This window comes from Panthera onca, chromosome B2 (assembly GCF_046562875.1).
Source record: "Panthera onca isolate mPanOnc1 chromosome B2, mPanOnc1 haplotype 2, whole genome shotgun sequence".
Classification (NCBI taxonomy): domain Eukaryota; kingdom Metazoa; phylum Chordata; class Mammalia; order Carnivora; family Felidae; genus Panthera; species Panthera onca.
In genome coordinates this window covers 63,463,306-63,488,055 of record NC_138343.1, presented here as the reverse complement: position 1 = coordinate 63,488,055, position 24,750 = coordinate 63,463,306, and the positions used below count along the sequence as shown (strand labels likewise).

Here is a 24,750-nt window from a genome sequence, read left to right as displayed (position 1 = left end):
TAGCCAAAGTGACAAAACGGAGGAATTCTTCTCAAAAGAAACTCCAGGAAGTCGCGACAGCTAATGAACTGATCAAAACCAACGTAAGCAATATAACGGAACAAGAATTTAGAATAATAGTCATAAAAGTAATCGCTGGGCTTGAAAAAAGCATAGAGGACTGCAGAGAATCTATTACTACAGAGATCAATGGATAAAAAATAGTCATGATGAATTAAAAAATACTACAAATGAGGTGCAAAATAAAATAGAGGCAGCCATAGCACGGATTGAAGAGGCAGAGGAGAGAATAGGTGAATTAGAAGATAAAATTATGGAAAAAGAGGAAGCTGAGAAAAAGAGATAAAAAAATCCAGGAGTAAGAGGGGAGAATTAAAGAACTAAGTGATGCAATCAAACGAAACAATATCCATATCACAGGAATTCCAGAAGAAGAGAGAGAGAAAGGGGCTGAAGGTGTACTTGAACAAATCATAGCTGAGAACTTCCCTGATCTGGGGAAGGAAAAAGGCATTGAAATCCAAGAGGCACAGAGAACTCCCTTCATACGTAACTTGAATCGATCTTCTGCATGACATATCATAGTGAAACTGGCAAAATACAAGGATAAAGAGAAAATTCTGAAAGCAGCTTGGGATAAACAGGCTCTAACTTACAAAGGGAGACCAATAAGACTAGTGGCAGACCTATCTACTGAAAGTTGGCAGGCCAGGGGCGCCTGGGTGGCGCAGTCGGTTAAGCGTCCGACTTCAGCCAGGTCACGATCTCGCGGTCCGTGAGTTCGAGCCCCGCGTCAGGCTCTGGGCTGATGGCCCGGAGCCTGGAGCCTGTTTCCGATTCTGTGTCTCCCTCTCTCTCTGCCCCTCCCCCGTTCATGCTCTGTCTCTCTCTGTCCCAAAAAATAAATAAAAAACGTTGAAAGTTGGCAGGCCAGAAAGGAATGACAGGAAATCTTCAATGTGATAAACAGAAAAAATATGAATCCTTTATCCAGCAAGAATCCTTTATCCAGCAAGTCTGTCATTCAGAATAGGAGAGATAAAAGTTTTCTCAAACAAACAAAAACTGAAGAAATTCATCACCACTAAACCAGCCCTACAAGAAATCCTCACGGGGATTCTGTGGGTGAAATGTTGCAAGGACCACAAAGTACCAGAGACACCACTACAAGCATGCAACCTACAGATATCACAAATGCCTCTAAACCCATATCTTTCAATAATAACACTGAATGTAAATGGACTAAATGCCCCAACCAAAAGACATAGGGTATCAGAATGGATAAAAAAACAAGACACATTTATTTGCTGTCTATAAGAGACAGAGATAATACCTATCCTTCTCAAGCTGTTCCAAAAAGTAGAAAGGGAAGTAAAACTTCCAGACTCATTCTATGAAGCCAGCATTACTTTGATTCCCAAACCAGAGACCCAGCAAAAAAAGAGAACTACAGGCCAATATCCCTGATGAATATGGATGCAAAAATTCTCAACAAGATACTAGCAAATCAAATTCAACAGTATATAAAGAGAATTATTCACCATGATCAAGTGGGATTCATTCATGGGCTGCAGGGCTGGTTCAATATTCGCAAATCAATCAATGTGATACATCACAATAAAAGAAAAGATAAGAACCATATGATCCTGTCAATCAATTAAGAAAAAGCATTTGACAAAATTCAGCATCCTTTCTTAATAAAAACCCTCGAGAAAGTCGGGATAGAAGGAACATACTCAAACATCATAAAAGCCATTTATGAAAAGCCCACAGCTAATATCATCCTCAATGGGGAAAAACTGAGAGCTTTCCCCCTGAGATCAGGAACATGACAGGGATGTCCACTTTCACCGCTGTTGCTTAACATAGTGTTGGAAGTTCTCGCATCGCAATCAGACAACAAAAGGAAATCAAAGGCATCAAAATTGGCACAGATGAAGTCAAGCTTTCATTTTTTGCAGATGACATGATATTATATATGAAAACCCAACAGACTCCACCAAAAGTCTACTAGAACTGATACAGGAATTCAGCAAAGTTGCGATAGAAAATTAATGTACAGAAATCAGTTGCATTCTTATACATTAATAATGAAGCGACAGAAAGATAAATAAACTGATCCCATTCAAATTGCACCATGAATCATAAAATACCCAGGAATAAACCTAACCAAAGATGTAAAAGATCTGTGTGCTGAAAGCTATAGAAAGCTTATGAAGGAAATTGAAGAAGATTCAAGGAAAGAAATGGAAAAACATTCCGTGCTCATGGACTGGAAGAATACATACTGTTAGAATGTCAATACTACCCAAAGTAATCTACACATTCAAGGCAATCCCAATCAAAATTGCACCAGCATTCTTCTCAAAGCCAGAACAAGCAATCCTAATTTTGTATGGAACCACAAAAGACCCCCAAAAGCCAAAGTAATATTTAACAAGAAAACCAAAGCAGAAGGCATCACAATCCCAGACTTTAGTCTCTACTACAAAGCTGTAATCATCAAGACAGCATTGTATTGGCAAAAAAACAGACACATAGACCAATGGAATAGAGTAGAGACTCCAGAATTGGACCCACAAATGTATAGCCAACTAATCTTTGACAAAGCAGGAAAAAAAATATCAAATGGAAAAAAGACAGTCTCTTTAACAAATTGTGCTGGGAGAACTGGACAGCAACATGCAGAAGAATGAAACTAGACCACTTTCACAAAAATAAACTCTTTTTACACCATTCACAAAAATAAACTCAAAATGGATGAAGAACCTGAATGTGAGACAGGAAACCATCAAAACCCTAGAGGAGAAAGCAGGAAAAAACCTCTCTGACCTCAGCCGCAGCAATTTCTTACTTAACACACCTCCAAAGGCAAGGGAATTAAAAGCAAAAATGAACTATTGGGACCTCATCAAGATAAAAAGCTTCTGCACTGCAAAGGAAACAATCAACAAAACTAAAAGGCAACCAATGGAATGGGAAAAGATATTTGCAAATGACATATCAGACAAAGGGCTAGTATCCAAAATCTATAAAGAACTCACCAGACTCCACACCCGCAAAACAAATAATCCAGTGAAGAAATGGGCAGAAGACATGAATAGACTCTTCTCTAAAGAAGACATCCAGATGGCCAACAGGCACATGAAAAGATGCTCAACGTCACTCCTCATCAGGAAATACAAATCAAAACCACACTCAGATATCACCTCACGCCAGTCAGAGTGGCCAAAATGAACAAATCAGGAGACTATAGATGCTGGCCAGGATGTGGAGAAATGGGAACCCTCTTGCACTGTTGGTGGGAATGTAAACTGGTGCAGCTGCTCTGGAAAACAGCGTGGAGGTTCCTCAAAAAATTAGAAATAGATCTACCCTGTAAGTCAGCATTAGCACTGCTAGGAATTTACCCAAAGGATACAGGAATGTTGATGCATAGGGGCACTTGTACCCCAATGTTTATAGCAGCACTTTCAACAATAGCCAAATTATGGAAAGAGCCTAAACGTCCATCAACTGATAAACGGATAAAGAAGTTGTGGTTTATATATACAATGGAATATTACGTGGCAATGAAAAAGAATGAAATATGGCTTTTTGTAGCAATGTGGATGGAACTGGAGAGTGTTAAGCTAAGTGAAATAAGTCATACAGAGAAAGACAGATACCATATGTTTTCACTCTTATGTGGATCCTGAGAAACTTGACAGAAGACCATGGGGGGAGGGGAAGGGGAAAAAAAAAGTTACAGAGAGGGAAGGAGGCAAACCATAAGAGACTCTTAAAAACTGAGAATAAACTGAAGGTTGATGGGGGTGGGAGGGAGGGGAAAGTGGGTGATGGGCACTGAGAAGGGCACCTGTTGGGATGAGTACTGGGTGTTATATGGAAACCAATTTGACAATAAATTTCATATTAAAAAATAAAATTAAAAAAATTGTTGAAATGGTAACAAAGGATTCAGAATATTTCATAAACATGGTTCATACACCAGTAACAGAGCTTGAGAGGATTGACTTCAATTTTGAAAGAAGTTCTATTGTAGGTAATCAAACAGCATCTCTGCTACAGAGAAATCTTTCATGAAAGGAATAAATCAATGCAGCAAACTCCACTGTTGTCCTGTTGTAAGAAATTGCCACAGCCCCCACCTTCAGCAACCACCACCCTGATTAGTCAGCAGCCATAAACATCAAGGCAAGTCCCTCCACCAGAAAAAGCATTACAACTTACTAAAAACTCAGATGATGGTTAGGATTTTTTAGCAGTGAAGTATTTTTTAATATTTATTTATTTTTTGGGGGGAGGGATAAAGAGAGAGGGGACAAAGGATTTCAAGCAGGCTCGGTGCTGACAGCAAAGAGCCCAATGCAGTGGTCGAACTCATGAACCATGAGATCACAACCTGAGCCAAAGTCGGACGCTCAACGATGGAGCCACCTAGGTGTCCCAGCAATAAAGTATTTTTAAATTAAGGTATACATATTTTTTTTTGACACAATGCTAATGCACACTTTATAGACTGCCATAGAGTGTAAACATAACTTTCATATGCACTGGAAAATCAAAACAATAATGTGACTTGCTTTACTGCCATTTGCTCTATTGCAGTATTCTGGAACCAAACCTGTAATATCTGTGAGACGTGCCTATACTCACTTGTCAGTGGTTCTTTCTCTAAATTAGGGTCTTCTGGTGCATCAAAACGACCTTCTGGTACCTTTGGCTTCTTATGAGACTGTTTGATGGGTTTGGATTTTTCTCCTTGAGAACTCATTTTCCTCACGGAACAACACACAAGTGGTGATCCTAGAGAGTGGAGACAGTGAAAAAATAGGAGCTGCTTATTTATTCTACTTTAAAAAATTAACAATTTATTTGTTTTTAGTTAATACACTCACTTTGATCAAAGTTCAAAAAGTACAAAAGGACATATAGCTAAAAAATCTTCCCTCTATCTTCCAGACAGGCATTTCCCTTCCTTGGAGGCAACTAATATTATCAGTTTAAAAAGAAGAGCTCTGAAATAAATTAACCATTATCAAAATCATAAAAACTTCTAATATAAAATACTGATTCCTGTCTGAAGCAATGCCCAAAATATCAGAAATGAGATCATTAACAGTAACTAAATAGTACAAAGTTTAATGACAGGATTTACTATTTAAATCGCAAGGGACTTGTGATTTAAATATATCTTAATCCAGCCTAAATGTCCATCAACTGATGAATGGATAAAGAAATTGTGGTTTATATACACAATGGAGTACTACGTGGCAATGAGAAAGAATGAAATATGGCCCTTTGTAGCAACGTGGATGGAACTGGAGAGTGTTAAGCTAAGTGAAATAAGCCATACAGAGAAAGACAAATACCATATGTTTTCACTCTTATGTGGATCCTGAGAAACTTAACAGAAGCCCATGGGGGAGGGGAAGGAAAAAAAAAAAAAGAGGTTAGAGTGGAAGAGAGCCAAAGCATAAGAGACTCTTAAAAACTGAGAACAAACTGAGGGTTGATGGGGGGTGGGAGGGAGGGGAGGGTGGGTGATGGGTAGTGAGGAGGGCACCTTTTGGGATGAGCACTGGGTGTTGCATGGAAACCAATTTGACAATAAATTTCATATAGTGAAGAAAAATAAATAAATAAATAAATAAATAAATAAATAAATCTTAATCCTAATTAAAATATATTTGAATCCTAATCATGGTCTTCTTTTCCTGCCAATTAACATTTAAAAATGTATTAGGCATTTACAATATAAAAGTGAGATCACTTTCACTATAGGTTATAAAGAGAAAAGTTGAACAACTTTCAGTACTATGAAAGTTATGCAACCCTTGTCAAGATAATGTTCAAAAGGCTAAACCACCCTGAAAAAATGACCTCAGGGTTGGGTTTTCAACTTTCTAAAGGAATGGCTCCAAGGCAAACCAAGGTAGGGACCAGTTCCAGTTCCACCACTGTGGTTAAGTGGAATAATGGCTTCTGAAGATCAGAGCCTAATACCCAGAATCTATGAATAAGTTAGGTTCCATGGTAAAGGAGAATTTAGGTAGCAGTTCGAATTAAGGCTACTCATCAGATGACCTTGGACCAGGGCGATTATCCTGTACTATCTGTGTGGGTCTGCTGTAACCACAAGAATCCTTAAAAGGGGAAGAGACAACTGGAAGAGAGAACTAGAGAGAGAGCAGTATGAAATACCTTGATGGATATTGCTGGCTTCGAAGATGGAGGAAAGGGGCAATGAGTCAAGGAACTGTAGCAGCCTCTAGCAGGTGGAAAAGGAAGGAAATAGATTCTCCCCCTAGAGCCTCCAGAAGGAACATAGCCCTAACACTTTGATTTCAGTCCAGAGACTTCTCACCTCCAGAACTGGAAAATGTTTTAAGCCACTAAGTTTGTGACAATCTGTTGCAGCTGCAGTAGGAAACTAATACAAGCACTTACTAGTTGGACCTTTGTCAAGCGACTTACAAAGTCGCTTTTTTTTTTTTTTTTTTTTGATGTTTATTTTTGAGAGAGAGAAAGAGAGAGAGAGAGGAAGAATGTACACGGGGGAGGATCAGAGAGAGAGGGAGACAGAGGATCTGAAGCAGGCTCTGCGCTAACAGCAGAGAGCCTGATACGGAGCTCGAACTCACAAACCCTCAGCAAACCCTGAGTATGTGACCTGAGCCAAAGGCACCCCAAGTGACTTACCCTTTCTAAATCTGTTTCCTCCTGTCTAAATTGAAGGTAAGAGTACCTATCTCATGAGTTGCTAAATAGATTAAATAAGACAATTCATGCATAGCACTGAGTACTGTGACAAATTTTATCTATTATCATCATAGTATTATCTGGAAGCTCCTGGTAGCATTACATATAATTAGAATTTTCTTTCATTATATGTATTTTATTCATATTCTAGTTATCACTACATCACCCTACCCTCTACTTTAAAAAGTTATATAAACATGGGCGCCTGGGTGGCTCAGTTAGTTAAGCGTCTGACTTCGGCTCAGGTCATGATCTCGCGGTTCGCGAATTCGACCCCCGTTCCGGGCTCTGTGGTGACAGCTCAGAGCCTGGAGCTGCTTCAGATTCTGTGTCTCCCTCTCTCTCTGCCCCTTCCCCATTCATGCTCTGCCCTCTCTCTCAAAAATAAATAAAACATTAACAAAAATTTTTAAAAATTATATAAACAGAATTATAAAAAAATAAAAAATTATAGGGGCGCCTGGGTGGCTCAGTTGATTCAGTGGTTCAGGTCATGATCTCACAGTTTGTGAGTTCGAGACCCACGTCAATCTCTGTGCTGACAGACTGGAGACTGCTTTGGTTTCTGTGTCTCCCTCTCTTTGCCCCTCTCCTGCTCACATTCTGTGTCTCTCTCTCTTTCTCTCAAAAATAATCAAACATTAAAAAAAGTTAAAAAAAATTATATATAGGGGAGCCTGGCTGGTTCTGTCAGTAGAACATGCAACCTTGGAGTCATGAGTTTGAGCCCCATGTTGGGCACAGAAATTACTTTGAAAAATTATACATATATATATATATATATATATATATATATATATATATATACATATATATATATATATACACACACACACACACACACACACACATATAATGTGTGTATATATATATGCACACATATGCACATATTTATATAGATGTGTGTGTGTGTGTCTTTTTATACATATACACTGTTCACAGCCAACTTGGAATTTATATAAGATTTGTTTGTAAGATTAGATAAAGTTAAAATTACATACAAACTGTATTAGCAATTTCAAAATAGTACATCAGGCTCTTCATTTGTTTATCTACTGTATGAGTGAGTAGAGAAATTATAGTTTGACCAACTGGAATACAAACTAGCATTCTCCCACAAATCCAAGAGCCCACAAAACACAAATATTAAAAAAAAATATATAACTGAATGTTTTAATAAAGCTATGACAATGATCTACAGGATTAATATAGTTTTCTCCCATCTACATGCTCACTTATATAAATGCTTCATATTTATGATATTAATTGGCTGAGAAAAACTCTGCCCCTCCCCCACTCATGCTCTGCCTCTCCCTCTCAAAAGTAAATAATAAAACATTAACAAAAATTTTTAAAAATTATATAAACAAAATTATAGAAAGTTAAAAAATTACAGGGGTGCTTGGGTGGCTCAGTCCACAGCCAACCTGGAATTTATATAAAAATTTCTATATACATTAAAATGAAAACATGTATTTATTTAAAATTTTTATTTATTGACTTAGAGTACAGATCATTTTGCCTTCAAACTCCCACTTTAGTATCTAAGCACATATTGCATTTTTTCTTATGTTCTCATAATAATACTTAAACATATACTAAAAGGCTAAAGAGAAAAACTGGTAATAACATCTTATAAGGCAGCATTTATTTTAATTTTTTTTTAATGTTTATCTATTTTTGAGACAGAGAGAGACAGATCATGAACGGGCGAGGGGCAGACAGAAAGGGAGACACAGAATCCGAAGCAGGCTCCAGGCTATGAGCTGTCAGCACAGAGCCTGACGCAGGGCCCAAACCCATGGACCACAAGATCATGACCCGAGCTGAAGTCGGACGCTCAACCGACTGAGCCACCCAGGTGCCCCAGCATTTATTTTTATTTAAGAAATGGAAAATATAGAAATCTGAGTTTCTGGTTATACTAACATACTTCATATAACAATCTGATCTTGATTCATTGTGATTAACTATTTAGAAAAATATTATATTGAAAATTTTGGTGAACATGGACAATGCTCAATTGAAAGATATTTCCACTCCAAATCATGGGCTTTTTGTTAATTAGTCACTTCTTGTCTGAAATATAGGATTCTTTAGCATTTGACATCAAAATATCCCAATTTAGAAAGTTTGGCCATCCTCCACAATAGAAACTTCAGTCCATCATCTGATGTCCAACTATCTATTCATCTACAAATCTGTTACAAATTTGTAAAGCATGAAAGGTTGTGTGTAAGTGGTGATAATTCAGTGATAATACAGATTAGATCTAAATTGTGGCTAATGACTGACTAGACTGTGCATCGGGTTACTAAGTAAGTCTATGCTACTGTACATCAAATAACTCACTTTGAAGCCTAAAAATCAGCAAGTATTTAACATATACCAATAGCCACCTGCTCCTGTGCATTCAAGCTCAACTCAATACAATAAAATTAGCACTTTTTGTTTAGGTTTGGTTGCTTTTGCAAATCAAAAAATCTCTTAACTCAAAGCTTGAAATGATATTCAGTGTAAAAATTAATCTTGGTATGTTCCAAATCTGTAGAAATTCCTAAGCACTTATACAAAATCATAAAAATGGCACAAAATATAGTCTTGGCTGCCAATTATAATGCAGACAAAATCTGAAGCTAAAAATTTTTCCTCTTGGGGCACCTGGGTGGTTCAGTCGGTAAAACATCTGACTCTTGGTTTCAGCTCAGGTCATGATCTCATGGTTTGTGAGATCAAGCCCTGTGGTGGGCTCTTCGCTGCCAGCTCAGATTCTCTCTCTCTCTCTCTATCTCTCTCTCTCTCTGCCCCTTCTGCTCTCTCTCGCTCAAAATAAATAAACAAAAAAATCTTTTTCCTCTTAAGTGATACAGATATACTAAATGTAAATAATACAAGTAATAAATATGTGTTAAATGCCTACTATGTGCCAGGCACTGTGCTAGAAGCTAAAAATAGGACATCTCACTAGAGCTCACAATTATCTGATGGGGCAGGTGTGACTGTCTTTAATTTGCAGTAATTCTGTTCAATATGAACAAAATCATTTCCTGAAAAAGTGGCATTAGGTCAATGTGGTGGAGACTGCTAAATGTCTCAAGTAGCCACTTTTCCCTTCTTCCGTTTAGTTCTAGGATTCCCACTCCCACCTTGTTTGCTATTAAGCTGAGCATCAGACCACTCACTTAGAGATTACATTTCTCAGCCTCCCTGCAGCCAAGCATCCATGTGTCCAAGTTGTGACCAATGGGTTGTGACCGAAAATGATATGCGTAAATTTTAGGTTGCCTTCATTTTGCAACAAGCTAACTGCCCTGGATTTCTTTTCCCATTTCCTTGGGTTGTAATATAGACATGGCAGGGACCCAGCTTCAACCATGCAGATGTGGACAAAATCCAGAGCAAGGTGATACTTAAAATATTTAATAACTTGTATAGACAGTGCCCATTCAGAACGTATGTCCAACCATTCAGAACATAGGTGTAAATAACTAGTAAAATTCTACTACTGTATATGAGGCTGATCATCGGCATTGCCCTACAGATGGTGGAGCAATGAGATGAAAAGAACATGGATCCCCGAATTACCTGTCAAAGCAGAGGTGTCCTGCCTGTCCCATCAGCAGAACCATTACAGCAGCTTGGCCCCTTGCTTCAGTAATACAACAAAGAAGTAAAAAAAAAAAAAAAAAAACAACAACAAAAAACTTGCAAACCAAGGGCATTAGAATCACACGAGTCCCAATGACAGCAACACCACTTATTAGCAATGTGGCCCTGACAAAGTTACTGTATGTATCTCACTGAGTCTGTTTCCCTATTTACAGAATGGGGGTACTTCTACTTATCTTGCAGGCTAGTTCAGAGAAATTAAGTAATGCATATGTCTCTATGTGCTCACACTGAGTGTAATAATAACTTGAGCCTAATTCTAGGACACAAGAGTCAATGTACAAAAGGGTTTTTGGTAAGGAACAGGAAGGTAGGTGTGTTGTTGGAAAAGACAGAAGAGTTGCAAAGTGTAGAACTTTACCTGTAGAAAAAAAAAGTTGCAAGGAAAAGCTAAAAAACCAGTTTTCTCAGGGGACTCTGAGATCAGGGAGGCCTACGTTGAACTATTTTTGCAGACAGGTAACAGGGTGACAGAATGTGGAGAATTCCTCTCATTTCTGGACAGTACAAGAGAAGATAGGGACATTGTGCTCTTTGGCACCCACAAACTTTATAGCTTTGGAAACGAGTCCATGCACAGCAACCTGGCAGTCATGGTGACAGTGAGACACATGTGAGTAGCTTGATGGGCAGACAACAAGAAAAAAGGGTCTATCAGATGATAAGGATTAGCAAAGAGGTGAAGGTGAGCCCCAGAGCCACTCCTATGGATTCTGCCTGTCAAACAACAGTAATCAGTAAGCATCAGTAATTACTAAGCATCAGTAATTACAGCTGACCCTTGAGCAAACAAGTTTGAACTGCACAGGTCTGCATACACATGGACTTTTTACAGCACAGTACTGTAAATGTATTTTCTCTTCCTTATGATTTTCTTAATAACCTTTTCTCTAGCTTTAGTGTAAGAATATATAATATGTGTAATCTGCAAAATACGTGTTAATCAACCGTTTACATTATCCTAAGGCTTCCGTTCAGCAGTAGGCTTTAATAGTAGTTAAGTTTTGGGGAAGTCAAAAGTTATACGTGGATTTTTTTTTTTTTAAGTAGGCTCCACGCCCAGCATGGAGCCCAACGTGAGGTCTGAACTCGCAACCCTGAGATCAAGACCTGAGCTGAGATCAAGAGTCAGACACTTAACCAACTGAGACATCCAGGCACCCTAAAAGTCATATGTGGACTTTTTATGGTACAGGGGTTTAGGCCCTAACCCCCAAATTATTCAAAAGTTAGCTGTATATTAATGTTAGTATTACATTTTGGCCATCAGCAAGATTCTGACTGTATCAACTACATGGGCAATAGCTGACAAACTTAAAGCAAAAATTATCCTTTGAGAAACAAAATCACCACCATAAAGCCCATGTCTTCTTCATCAAGGGGTGATATGGCCTTATCCAAAGCTTATTCGGAACTGTGTTTACAAGTACATTACAAGAAACAAGATGACCTTTTTTTTTTTTTTGAGAGAGAGAGAGAGACTAGGTGCAAGTGGAGGAGGGGCGTAGAGAGGAGAGTGAGAATCCCAAGCAGGCTCTGTGCTGACAGCACAGAGCCCAACGCAGGGCTCAAACTCCCCAACCGTGAGATCCTGACCTGAGCCGAAATCAAGAGTTGGACACTTAACCAACCGAGTCACCCCAGTGCCCCAAAGATGACCTTCTAAAAGAAGAAATAATAGGGGCCCCTGGGTGGCTCAGTCAGTTGAATGTCCAACTTTGGCTCAGATCATGATGTCACAGTTCATGGGTTCGAGCCCCGCATCGGGCTCTGTGCTGACAGCTTAGAGCCTGGAGCCTGTTTCAGATTCTGTGTCTCTCTCTCTTCCCCTCCCCCACTCGTGCTGTCTCCCTCTGTCTCAAAAATAAATATTTTAAAAAAAATTTTTTTAATTATTTAAAGAATAATAAAAGCAACAGAAAAAATTGAATTACTGTTAAAAAATTAAAACAACAAACAACTTTTCAGAACTTGTTTCTGACAGTTTGATAAATTAGAGATGCCAAAAACCTACAGCTATAAAACATCTAAAAAGGTTGAAAAATATACAAAAATTTTTTAATCAAAGAACCTTTAAGAAAGTAAATAATGAGAAACTAACAAAGCAGTCCAGTGAGGTAACCAAACACTTAAACCACCATATATCCTGTGCCTTTCTCACCTAGAGTTTAGGGTACAGAGCTCCCAGGACAGCAGGGAGAGGAGTCTTTTGAACCTGAGCAAAACAGAAAGCCTATCAGAGGCCAAGACTCAAGGAGGCACAGCACTCAGAAAAGTAATTGAGCCTGAAGATTTTAATGTGCATATAAAACACCCGGGGATCTTTGTTAAAAAAGCAGATTCTGAGTAGGTCTGAGTGGCATCTGCATTCTGCATTTTAACAATCTCCAGGTGATGCTCATGCTGCTGGTCTAAAGAACAAGGAGCTAGAAAAAAACTTCCAGTTAATGAAGAGAACTGTGAAGGAAGGATAAGTGTCCATCTCAACCTTGGTTCTGAGTGGATGTGTAAAAGAAGCCTTCTAGAGATTTTGAAAGTACTGGCTGACCATACTTATGTTTATGTATGCCTGATTGCACGCTATCTGCACGGTCGAAAACCCCCCGAGGGGAATACCTTATATAAAGTGGACCCAAGTCTAAAGTTGAGGTGCCCCGGTCACATGGCAAAAGCAGAAGCAAATCCTCTGAAAAATACTCTCTCAACCCATGTCTCATGTAGGTCTCACAGAGAGAATCTCAGGAAAATATGTGTGGAAACAAGCCATCACAAGCAAGAGTCAGCAGAATCAACAAACAGGGCCAGACCATAAAGATTCAACATACTGAAATCACTGACATCAGAATATAAAATAACTATTTAATGTGTTCAAGGAAAAAAAAAAGCCAAAAAAAGGAGAAATGAGTAAGAGACTATGCAAGACCAACTTAAAAAACACAGAAACTTAGAAATATAACAATTTAAAGTTAAAGCTCAAACGAAGGGCTAAATAGCAGAACAGATACAGTTGAAAAGAGAATTTGTGGTCTAGAATTTAGTTCTGAAGCGATTATGCAGGAAAAAGCATAGAGACAAAGATGAAAATAACCAAAGAGAAGCTCACACATGTGGAGGATAAAATGAGAACGTCTAACAAATGTTTGTTTAATCATAATTCCACAAAGAGATAATGGAAAGACCATGAGAAATAAAGCAGACAGGAATCTTCAGGTGTAGGAAGCACAAAGAAATGCCAAATTAAAGGGGCAAAAAAGTACATCTAGAAACAAAGTAAAATGAACAATCCCAACATCAAAGGAAGACCTAAGAAGACAGATAAAAGAAAGATTACTAATAAAGGAACAAAAATTGGACAGATAACTTCCCCATAGCCATAATAGAAGCCAGAAGATAGAGCTATGAGAAAATGATACACCCATTCAAACCACCTTTAAAAAACAAAAAGTAAAAGAAACCAGATCTTTGGATTAAAAATAAGATATATATCAAAAAGAACACTAAGAAACTTTACCACAAAAGACTGTCATGAAAGGAACTTCTAAGCAATTTACTTTAAGAAAGTGATCCCAAAGGTGAAGTGTGAGATAAGAATAGAGAGAAAATAAAAGTTTCGTTCATTGACTGTATAAAACCATTAACAACTGTGATGTGGGATTATCAAAAGCACAACCCATTCCAACATATACATGAGAACTCACACATATACACACCTAAAAGGGTGAACAACAAAGGTAGAGGGTGAGTGAATTCAAAGCATTTTTACACCTTGTAATGTTTAGGATAAGGTGTTAACTTTAGACTTCCTTAGGTATGCATTTCAATTTCAAGGATAACCAATAAAAGACAATGTATATCTCCCAAACCAGCAGAAGGAAAAAAGATGGAACAAGAAAATATTTAACTCAAAGTATGACAAACAGAAAGTGAAAAAAGATGGGAGAAATAGAGCCAATTATATCAATAATTATGGTTATAAATGGACTCTTCAGTTAAAAAGGTATAAACTTGTCAGACTCCAAAACAAAATCCAGCCACATGCTGTTTATGTAACAAGCACCACACCATGTTTCTAAAACAAACAAAAAAAGAAGACCCATTTTATGGACTGAAGGTTTGAGTTCCCCTCACCACCCTCATTCATATGTTGAAATTCTAACCCCTGATGTAGTGATATTAGGAGGTGACCCCTCTGTGAGGTAATTAGGTCATGAAGTGGAGCCCTCATGAATGGGATTAGTGCCCTCATAAGAAGAGATAAGAGAGCCTGCTGTGGCCTTCTGCTCTCTGCCATGTGAGGAGACAGTGAGAAGATGGCCATCTGCAAACCAGGAGTAGGCTCTCACCAAAGACCAGATGTCCTGGCACCTTGATCTTCCTAGCCTCCAGAACTGGGAGAAATAAATGTCTGATGTTTAAACCACACTGTGGTAACTTGTTTTTGTAGCCCCAACTATGCCATGGGAGATGCGCCGTTTCCATGTTTTGTTTAGTTTTGTTTTAAAGAGAGAGACACACAGAAAATGGAAAGAAAATAACCACAGTTAGAGAAGAAAATGATAACACAAACAAAAGACATAAAAAAGTAAGAGATTGGGTGCCTGAGTGGCTCAGTCAGTAAGCCACTGGCTGCGTCCTGGTTTCAGCTCAGGTCATGATCTCACAGTTTGTGAGTTGGAGCCCTGCATCGGGCTCTATGCTGACAGGGTGGAGTCTGCTTGAGATTCTCTCACTCTCCCCCACTCTCTGCCCCTCTCTAGTTTGTGCCCTCTCTGTCTCTCTCAAAATAAATAAATAAACTTAAAAAAAAAAAAAGCTGAGAGCATCAACAAAACCAAGAGTTGGTTCCCTTATGAGACTAAAACTACTGTAAAGTATTTAGTTAGGCAAATATGAAAAAAAAAAAAGAGACAGAGAAGGCAAAATAAATAATATGAAGAAAATAGATTCCATAATGGGGGGAGCCCAGATGGCTCAGTCAGTTAAGCATCTGACTTTGGTTTAGGTCCAGATCTCACCGTTCATGAGTTCGAGCCCAGTGTTGGGCTCTGTACTGACAGCTCACAGCCTGGAACCTGCTTTGGATTCTGTGTCTCCCTCCCTCTCTGCCCCTACCCTGCTCACACTGTCTCTGTTGCTGGCTGTCTCTTTCTCTCTCTCAAAAATAAACAAACAGGAAAAAAACTTAAAAAGTAGATTATATAATGAGAGCAGAAATTTTTTAAAAAGGGAACTTTATGCCTATATAATCAAAGTATACAAAATGAACAATTTTCTAGAAAAATTTAACTTATCAAAACTAAAAGAAAACCTGATAAACAATGCAATAACTGTCGAAGAAATTACATCAGTAATTTAAAATCTTCCCTGGAGGAGCACATAGTTTTATAGTGAGTTATACCAAACACTCAAGGAATAAATAACCTCTTTAAGCAAAATATAACAAAGACAGCAAAAGGGTGGAAGACTCTCGAATTTGATTCTCGAATAGAGGCTAGAATAACTTAATTTCAAAACCAGAAAAGGAAATTGCAAAAAAGCAAAATTACAGGCCAATTTCTAAACAAAATATAAACATATCAAATCCAACATATTAAAAATATAATCATTATGGTATGCCTGGGTGACTCAGTTGTTTAAGGTTTGAACCCCACATTGGGCTCTCTGATGTCTGCACAGAGCTGGCTTTGGATCCTCTGGTTCCCCCCCCCCCCCGCCCCTCTCCCCTTGTGCTCTCTCTCAAAAATAAATAAATAAAACTTAAAAAAATATATAATCATGATCAATTTGAATTATTTTCTAGGAATGCTAGAGCATTAGCAAAATCTACAATTCACCAACTCACCAGATTTAAAGGAGAAAAATGATATAATCACTGAGAAGATGAAGAAAAATGAGTTCAGTAAATTTCAAGATTTATTGTCTTAAAAACCAGACAAATACATAAACAACAACAAAAACCCTTCTAGACATAGTATAGGACTTCATTAACCTGATAAAGGGCACATCTACAGCTAATATGACACTTAAAGTATGAACACATTCCCTTTACAATCACAAACAAGATATCAACATGTTACTGTAAATCTGAGCAAGGAAAGAGAAAAAAAAGATATAAATATTAGAAAGCAAGAAACTAGATTTTCATTACTTGCAGATAATATAAGTGTCTACCTAGCATACATACCCTCCCCACATAGCTACAAATAAATTATTTAATAAAGTAATTTAGCTAGGCTGCAGGATACAAAAGCATTAATAATTCAACTATGTATCTATACATAAGCAGCAGTCAGAAAATGATAATTTAAAAAATTATTGAGAAGCGATCAAATCGCAACAGGAACTTTTTTTTTTTTAAAGAATTTGATATGCAAAGCAGATATGTAAGAAGAGCCAAGGCACTTCTGAAAAACAAATGGGGGCATTTACCCTATTAGATATTAAGACTTATTATAAAGGTATGGTTATTAATACAGCTGATAAATATCAGCACAGGAATAGACAAATTGATGCAACTGAAAAGGAAACCAAGAAATAAACCCATGCATATAGGTTCATGTGAACTTGATTTAAGACAGCTGGCATTGTATCAGTGGGGGAAAGGTCTACTATATGGACCAGGACAACTGATTATTGACATGAAAAATAAATGAAATTGGTTTCCTGCCTCACACCATATATAAAAATCAATCCTGGTAGAATAAAGGCTTAAATATAAAAAGCAAAACTATGGTCCTTTGAGACGAAAGTATAGGAGAATAATTCTGACTTTAGGGCAGAAAAGGCTTTCTTAGACAAGATCACAAAGCACTGACAATAAACAAAAGATCAAGACAAAATTACAATAAAATTATGATTATCTGTTCATCAAAAGACAACTTTCTTTTGAAGATGTGTGATTGTACATGCAGAACCATTATTTTACTGTGCTACACTGCATATAATTTTTTTTAAAGACACCATGGAGTGACAAAAACAGCCCCAAACTGGGCTATTTGCCACTTACATAACCAAAAAAGGTTTAGCATTCAAATATATGTAAAGAATATCAAGAAGAAAGATAAAAATGGGGGTGCCAGTTGGCTCAGTCGGTTGAACATCTGACCTGGGCTCAAGTCATGATCTCATGGTTCAGGAGTTTGAGCCCCGCATCGAGCTCACTGCCATCAGCAGAGAGCCCACTTTAGATCTTCTGTCTCCCTCTCTCTCTGCCCCTCCCCTGCTCGCGATCTCTCTCAAAAATAAACATTAAAAAAAATCCATTAAGAAAATGAAGAGATTTCACCAAAAAAGCTAATATAAATATTTGAAAAGATGTTTAACTTCTCTAATTGGATAAGTTAAAAGAGAAAAGGAATTTAGCTAGGATACTGGATATAAAACCCAGATTTTGCCTAAAGCAAAATCACAATGATCTACCATTTCAAAACCCTATTCAGGCAAAAATCAAATTTTCTGATGATTATCGAATATTGACAAGTATGTGGAGCAAGAAAAACTCTAATACACTGCTGGTAGGAATGTAATTGCCAGTAGGAACAGAAAATGCCTTTACAACTTGGCATCACATTGTAATACTGCAAAGGCCTATACCATAGGTTCCAGAATTCCACTCCTTGCATGAGAACACCCATAACTTATGCAAGAATGTGTAGCAGCCAATCTTGGTGTTTCCAGAATTACCCAAATGTCCACTGAGAAGAAGAATGGAAAAACCGTACGATATATTCTCACAACTGAAAATAACTACAACCTTACACAGCAACATAGATGATTCTTAAAATACAGTGTTAGTAGGAAAAAAGCAAGTAAAATACAAATGGTAAGAAGCCATTTCTATAAAGATCAAAAACATGTAAAATTACACGGCTGCATCAGGAAAAAGCACACAGGTTGCTGTTTAATAACAGAAATATTCTGTTTCTTAAATTGCAAAATGGGTTCATAAATGTAAGCTGTGCTTCATAACTTACTCGTGTTATACATGTTTTGGGTATCAAATACCTCATTCTTAAGTTTTTAACACAAGTGCAAAAGGGATGGTGAATGAACACATAACAAAATGTGCAGTTATTACCTTGAAGGCTGGATAAAAATGGGACTTTCACTTTCTGTATTATTCTTTCCTGGAACATTTAAATGTTTACAATTAACAAGTAATATATCTGGGGAGAAATGAATACAGAAAACAAACTGCATAGAAATCTGGGATTCATTAATATGAGAAGCAGTAATTCTGTTTTCAACTTACACAATTTCTCCAGGATGCCCTCAATGAAACTAATTGTGGTTAAGTTCAAAATATTGAAAAAAGCTTCCAACAAAAATAGGTTAAAAATGTCAGTTTTTACTGAAAGCATACATACTTCTTTGTAGTTAACAATTCGACTTCATCTAATTTTTATTATACTAATTTGCTACCGTGGGGCGACGTCTGCACTTTTCCAGTTTTTTTAAATACAGTAAACCGCTACATTTTTTGATGTAAATTAAATAAGTAAATGAAAGTAAATGAATGATTCTCGTTCCCAAGGGCCGTCTTTTCCATTTTTTTTTTTTTTCACGAGCATCAAAGCGTAGTGCGCCCTGAGAGCTCCAAAGTAAACAACCTAGAATGTTTGCTGCCCTTCCAGACCAGAGCAATGACCGGAAGGACGCAGGTGTCCAGCCTCTCGAAGGGCTGGGGTGATCTTCTAGCCCTAGTCCCAACCCTGAGCCGGGCGGTGAAGGGACCTGCCCAGGACCAAGACGTGCGTGGCTGAGCTGAGGAAGAGAAGCTCTGCAACACCCAGCACCTTCAGACTCCCGACACACACGCGGCTTCCCCGAGGGAGGCTTTTCTCGCGGCGCTCGGCCTTCGCGACCCCGCCCGCGACCTTGGCCCCGGGGCCGGGCGCCTTACTTGCCGCTCTCCACGCGGTGGCCGGGATGTAGCCAAGCAACCGAGCTAGCCTCGTTACAGTCATGATGCCGACTCCCGCAGCGTCCTCTGGGCCCAGCAGAGGATGAAGGAGCAGGAAGAAGGAGCCAGCGGCGCAGTTCGGAGCCCAACCCACAGGCGGGCCGGATCTCTCGTGAGGCGGGGCGTGCTTGAGATTGGGTGGGGCCTGCGTAAGGAGGGGCGGGGCGTGCGTGTGGCCGGGAGGGGCGGGCTTCCAGAGCTCTTCTAGGAGTCTGTGCTCCAATCCTGGGCTGTGTGCAGGAAAAGGCGGATGGAGAGGGTCAGCTTTTTCGCGAAGAGCGACTCAAGCTACCCTGACCTTCCTGGTGATTAAAATCCCAAATCATGGCTGAAGTCGGATGAGGGAATAATTCCGTGTATTCCTCTTAATCTGAGGCAGAGGTCTTTTGAAAGATCTCTTTTATAGTATACAAAGATAAAAGTACCTTTTACTCTTTTGCCCGTGTAATAGTTTTCTTTCCCCTCAATTCTCTTTTGTTTTTTAAATATCTAGTTGTTCAGTGCACTAATTCGTGATTTCTGACTCATTGACCAGATGACCTGAAAGATGACAGTTGTGAATGAAGTGCAGAGCAAGAGAAGGCTTGCCATCTGGTTCAGGCTGTAGTGGAAGGAGCCCTGCCAATTGGCCCTTGAATTCCAACAGTTGCAGTGGTGTTTGGAACATATGTGGCAGATCAGGAGGCTTTATGTAACTTGTGGAAATCTTTACAGAATCACAGTGCAGGTCCCTAGATTTTTTATTTTTCAGAAAATTTTTTGGCTAACTATTGGGTGCTGGTAATGTCTGACAGTGTGACATTAGGAGGCTATGCAATCTGAGTTTCTCATCAAGAACTAGGAGTTATCTGATCCTCCTAGATAAGGAGTCCTTTTACTAAGAGTATTATATACAGATCAGGGCCGGAAACAAAACTCAAGCAATTTTTATTAGCAGGTAGCTCCCACACATACATTTGACCCTTAGTTTATATATATAGCTTAACAACAAGTTGCTTGTGACTAGTTGACTGAGGAAAAAATTCGAAGCTGTTACACAGATGGCTTTGCTAAATATACTGACTCAGCTGTCAATGGACTGCCTTGGCATTTAGAGCCCCATTTAACAGAGGCCCTGAAGGAACAGGGTGGGGGAGGACAGAGAGATGCCTGGGGGAGAGATCCTCTCAAGAGGCTAGAACTTTATTTTGTACACTTTGCCTTCCCGGAAGGAGATATGGCTTGAGATAAAGCTCTAAAGATCTACATCACTTCATGGGCACTGGTTTAGTCAAGTGAGCAGGGACTGGGAATATAAAGGTATTGGAATAGTCCTTTGGAATAGGACCTCTCAGAATCACTCCAAAGCATAAGAACATTTGGATCTTGTTGCTCAATTAAAAAAAAAAAAAAAAAAAGGCTCCCATTTCAGAAGGTCTCTTAATCAGAACAAGATTACTGCTACTTACCTATCACTCCATCACATATACCAAAATTTCATATCTTAAAACAATAAACACTTATTCTCAGTTTCTATGGGTCAGGAATCCAGGAGCCAGTGTACCTCTGGCTCTCTGGCTCTAGGCCTTAAGGGAGGCTGCAGTCAAGGTCTTAGCTGGGGATCCAGTCCCAGATGGAGGCACAACTAGGGGAGGATCTGCTTCCAAGTTTACTAGCCCAATTACTGGCAGGATTTAATGCCTTGTGGGCTTTGGGACTGGAAACCTCCTTCAGCTCTTGCTATGTGGGCTTCTGCAAAGGTCACTTCATAATATGTGCAGTTGGTTTTCCACAGAATGAATGACAGAACAAGAAAAACTGCTCAAGATGGAAACCACAGTCTTTGTGATCTCATCTCAGAATGACATCCCATCACTTTTCACGTAGTCTATCATTAGAAGTGAGTCACTATATCCAGAGCCCTCCAAGGGGAAGAGATTACACAAAGGATGAATACCAGCAGATGGTGATCGATGAAGGCCATTTTAGAGGCTGCCTACCATAGTGACCCATTTTGTAGACATCAATCAGCCTCCTTCTCTCACCACAGCTGGACCCACTACCAGGTAGCCATGGTGGCATAGAGATATACATATACTTTTTTTTTTTTAAACATTTATTTATTTTTGAGACAGAGAGAGACAGAGCGTGAACGGGGGAGGGTCAGAGAGAGAGAGGGAGACACAGAATCTGAAACAGGCTCCAGGCTCTGAGCAGTCAGCACAGAGCCCGACGCGGGGCTCGAACTCACGGACCGCGAGATCGTGACCTGAGCCGAAGTTGGACGCTTAACCGACTGAGCCACCCAGGTGCCCCGAGATATACATATACTTTTAACATAGTCTTTTCCCCTGCCAAGACTGATTGGCTAGCACCACTGCTTGCAGTGAACAATCTGTCTCCCTGATATAGCACTATATAGCCTGGGTGGCAGGTTTGATTACAATGGAATCTTACGATGATGAAGGAGGTAGCAACTTGTTCTATTGGAACAACGATACTGCATTTGGATTGGTTATACTTCTGACTTATACTTCTTTTATACATTCTTTCTGTGGACTTACTGAATACCTTATACTACATATACTTTATATAACATCCCACACAACATTGCTTCTAATCAAAGAACTCATTTTCCTATGAAAGTTGTAGAATACTGATGCCTCTGGGATTAACAAGCTTTATCACATATCCCCATCAGACCAGAAGCAACTGGTCTTATAGAATAATGGACAACCCTACTGAAGGTTTACTTTTGGAACAAGGTCAGAAAATGCTTTGAGATGCTGTCCTAAAGGTCTTGGCATATGCTCCAAATGACTTAAGTGTTTTCAGTAGTATTTCTTCTGTTGACAGAATAACAGGATCCAAAGAGTAGTAGAGGGACTAATATCTTGTTATATTTAATATACTGTCCATATATTTTGCTTTCCATTGTGAGGAGAGGCAATCTGCCATGGGTCCTGGGCCTCCCTTCATATTATTGCTGAGTATGCTAACGGCAAGGCTTATCCATCTCCTGATACTTAGCAATTTCCGTAGTCAGTCATATAGGCATCTAATAGAGTATTACTACCATTTAACTGCTGCTCCCCTGGGGAAAAGAGACTGGCTTCTTTGCTGCTTGCTCAGAACTGCTTGGCCCTTGGCTCTGGACTTTTCTCCTGTGATGCAACCCATAGTGTGTACAGGAGTCATCTGGCCCTCTACATCACTGTGGGAATTGGGGCTCCATGAACTAGTGCAAATATGCTGATGCTTTGACTGTGATTTTGCTGTAATAGTCTTTGGTACCCGGGAGTCTCCTGTTGGCATCCATTTCACTGTAGCAAGCAAGTCTACAAGCAGGATAAAATCTTAGACCCTTTATGGTTCTCACTATCCATCTCCATGATTCCAGGTTCTGTTGGCGTACCAATTTTTGTACACAGAGTGGGGTACAAGGGGATAGAATGTATTCTCTGCATTGGAAGTTGGGATTGTAAACTGGTCATTTTTTAGCTCATTCCTCTAGGTAAGGACTTAAAAAATTGGTCATGGTGCTAACTGGGGTGATTGGCCCTGAAGACCATGGAAGAAAAGGGAATAGGGAAAGGAGTCTGACTAGAACTTGGGAGATCTTATCTCCTGGATAAGATCCTCCTCACAATACCCATGTTGAATTATAAAAATTAAACAAAGATCTGCAATCATATATAGGCAAGGCCACTCAAGACTCAGATCCTTGCATCAACCACTAGGTAAAGACATTTCATTCACTGAGATACTGGTTGAACACAAAGGAAACGGAATAAATGGCAGTGGTGACAAATCATAACAATTTAGCCTCACGGCCGGCCAGTGGCAGAATTGAGAGCTGTATGGTTTTGTTTTTAAATCAGAGACCTTTGGGACAAAACATGCTGCTCCTCATATCCTACCCTGGAGATTGTTTCAATTTGTCTGTAATAGGGCTCTGGAATTTGAGCAGGAGAGGGGCAGAGAGAGAGATAGAATCTGAAGCAGGCTCCAGGCTCCAAGCTGTCAGCACAGAGCCCAATGAGGGGCTCAAACTCAGGAAATGCAAGATTATGACCTGAGCCGAAGTCGGATGCTTAAAAGACTGAGCCACGCAGGCACCCCTGGAACTTGTATTTTGAACAAGTAATTCAGGTAATCTCAACAAGGAAGCTTGCAAAGCCCTGTTCTAACTATATTTTCTTCCCCATTGGTGCACACATGTGCTTATATATTTAGTAATTTCTCTTTTCTTTCCTATCTTACACTATTTTTGTATATAGGGGTGGTGGTGGTTAGGTCACAATTTTGTCTATGGGCTGCATACTACTGGGACAAGATCATTACAGAACTAGAGGAGGAATAGACATCACATGGAGATTCTGGACTTGAAAGTGGATGAGGGATAATAGTATTATGTTAGGAAAATTGTACTGTTAGTAATACGTAAATGTGTAAATATAGGAAGAATGGTATATGTTGATGTTAGAAAGACAAAGAGATTGGGGTGCCTGGGTGGTTCAGTCAGTTAAGCATCCTACTTTGGCTTAGGTCACGATCTCGCGGTCTGTGAGTTTGAGCACCGCGTCAGGCTCTGTGCTGACAGCTCAGAGCCTGGAGCCTGCTTCAGAATGTGTCTCCCTCTCCCTCTCTGCCCCTCCCTTGCTGGAGCTCTGTCTCTCTCTCTCTCTCTCAAAAATAAATAAAACATTAAAAAAATAAATAAAAAAAGAAAGACAAAGAGATGGATAACAGTTGATCTCTCATGTTGATTTTCAGTCATCAAACCTATTTCATATGCTTGGTGGACTTTGGTGAGAGAAATGGTGCCATCTTCTACTGCAGAAGCTGAGAAGGTTGGATATACTTGCTGTCTTTGAGGCCTGACAGCCTGAGTGCTGGCATCAACTAACCTTGGTCAGTTGGACATTCCCATCAGACTTTGAATCTGGAAGGAGTGATTCAAATAAGCAGAGTGTTTGGAATCCTGTTTTCAGAAGCACCACTACCAGTAGACATATACACAAACTTTCAGCTCTTTTTGAGGTCAGAGTTTGGCTACCATTTTGGTCATCCAGCTTCCTTTGGCTTCTATCTGTTTTCCAAAGCTCATTCTCCAGCCTTTCCAGAAATTCTGTGAGCTACCTAATATTCTTCCAATAAATTCTTTTTCTGCTTAATTTAATCATAATTGCTTTTTGTTGTTTGCAACAAGAATCCTTACGGGTATACACTTCAGTGAGATTTATTCTGTAAAAGTCAATTATAGTGTTTCAGACAATCACTTCCCCTCTCCCTCAGAACCCCATCCCACCCCTATAATCCGAATTTGGAGGTAAATAACATATGATAGTTTCCCTGGTAAATGAAAAGTGAAA

General features: G+C 39.2%; 1 protein-coding gene across 1 annotated transcript in view; it reads right to left on the bottom strand.

The window, feature by feature from the left end:
* Positions 1-19,514, bottom strand: part of SDHAF4 (succinate dehydrogenase complex assembly factor 4) — a 29,685-nt gene extending 10,171 nt beyond the window's left edge. Inside the window, exons 1-2 of the mRNA XM_078447060.1 lie at positions 19,337-19,514; positions 4,660-4,809 (exon numbers count right to left, since the gene is read on the bottom strand). Coding sequence (XP_078303186.1) covers positions 4,660-4,809; positions 19,337-19,400 — 214 coding nt within the window. The 5' untranslated portion in view covers positions 19,401-19,514. The remainder of the gene's footprint in view (positions 1-4,659; positions 4,810-19,336) is intronic.
* Positions 19,515-24,750: the final 5,236 nt, after the last annotated feature.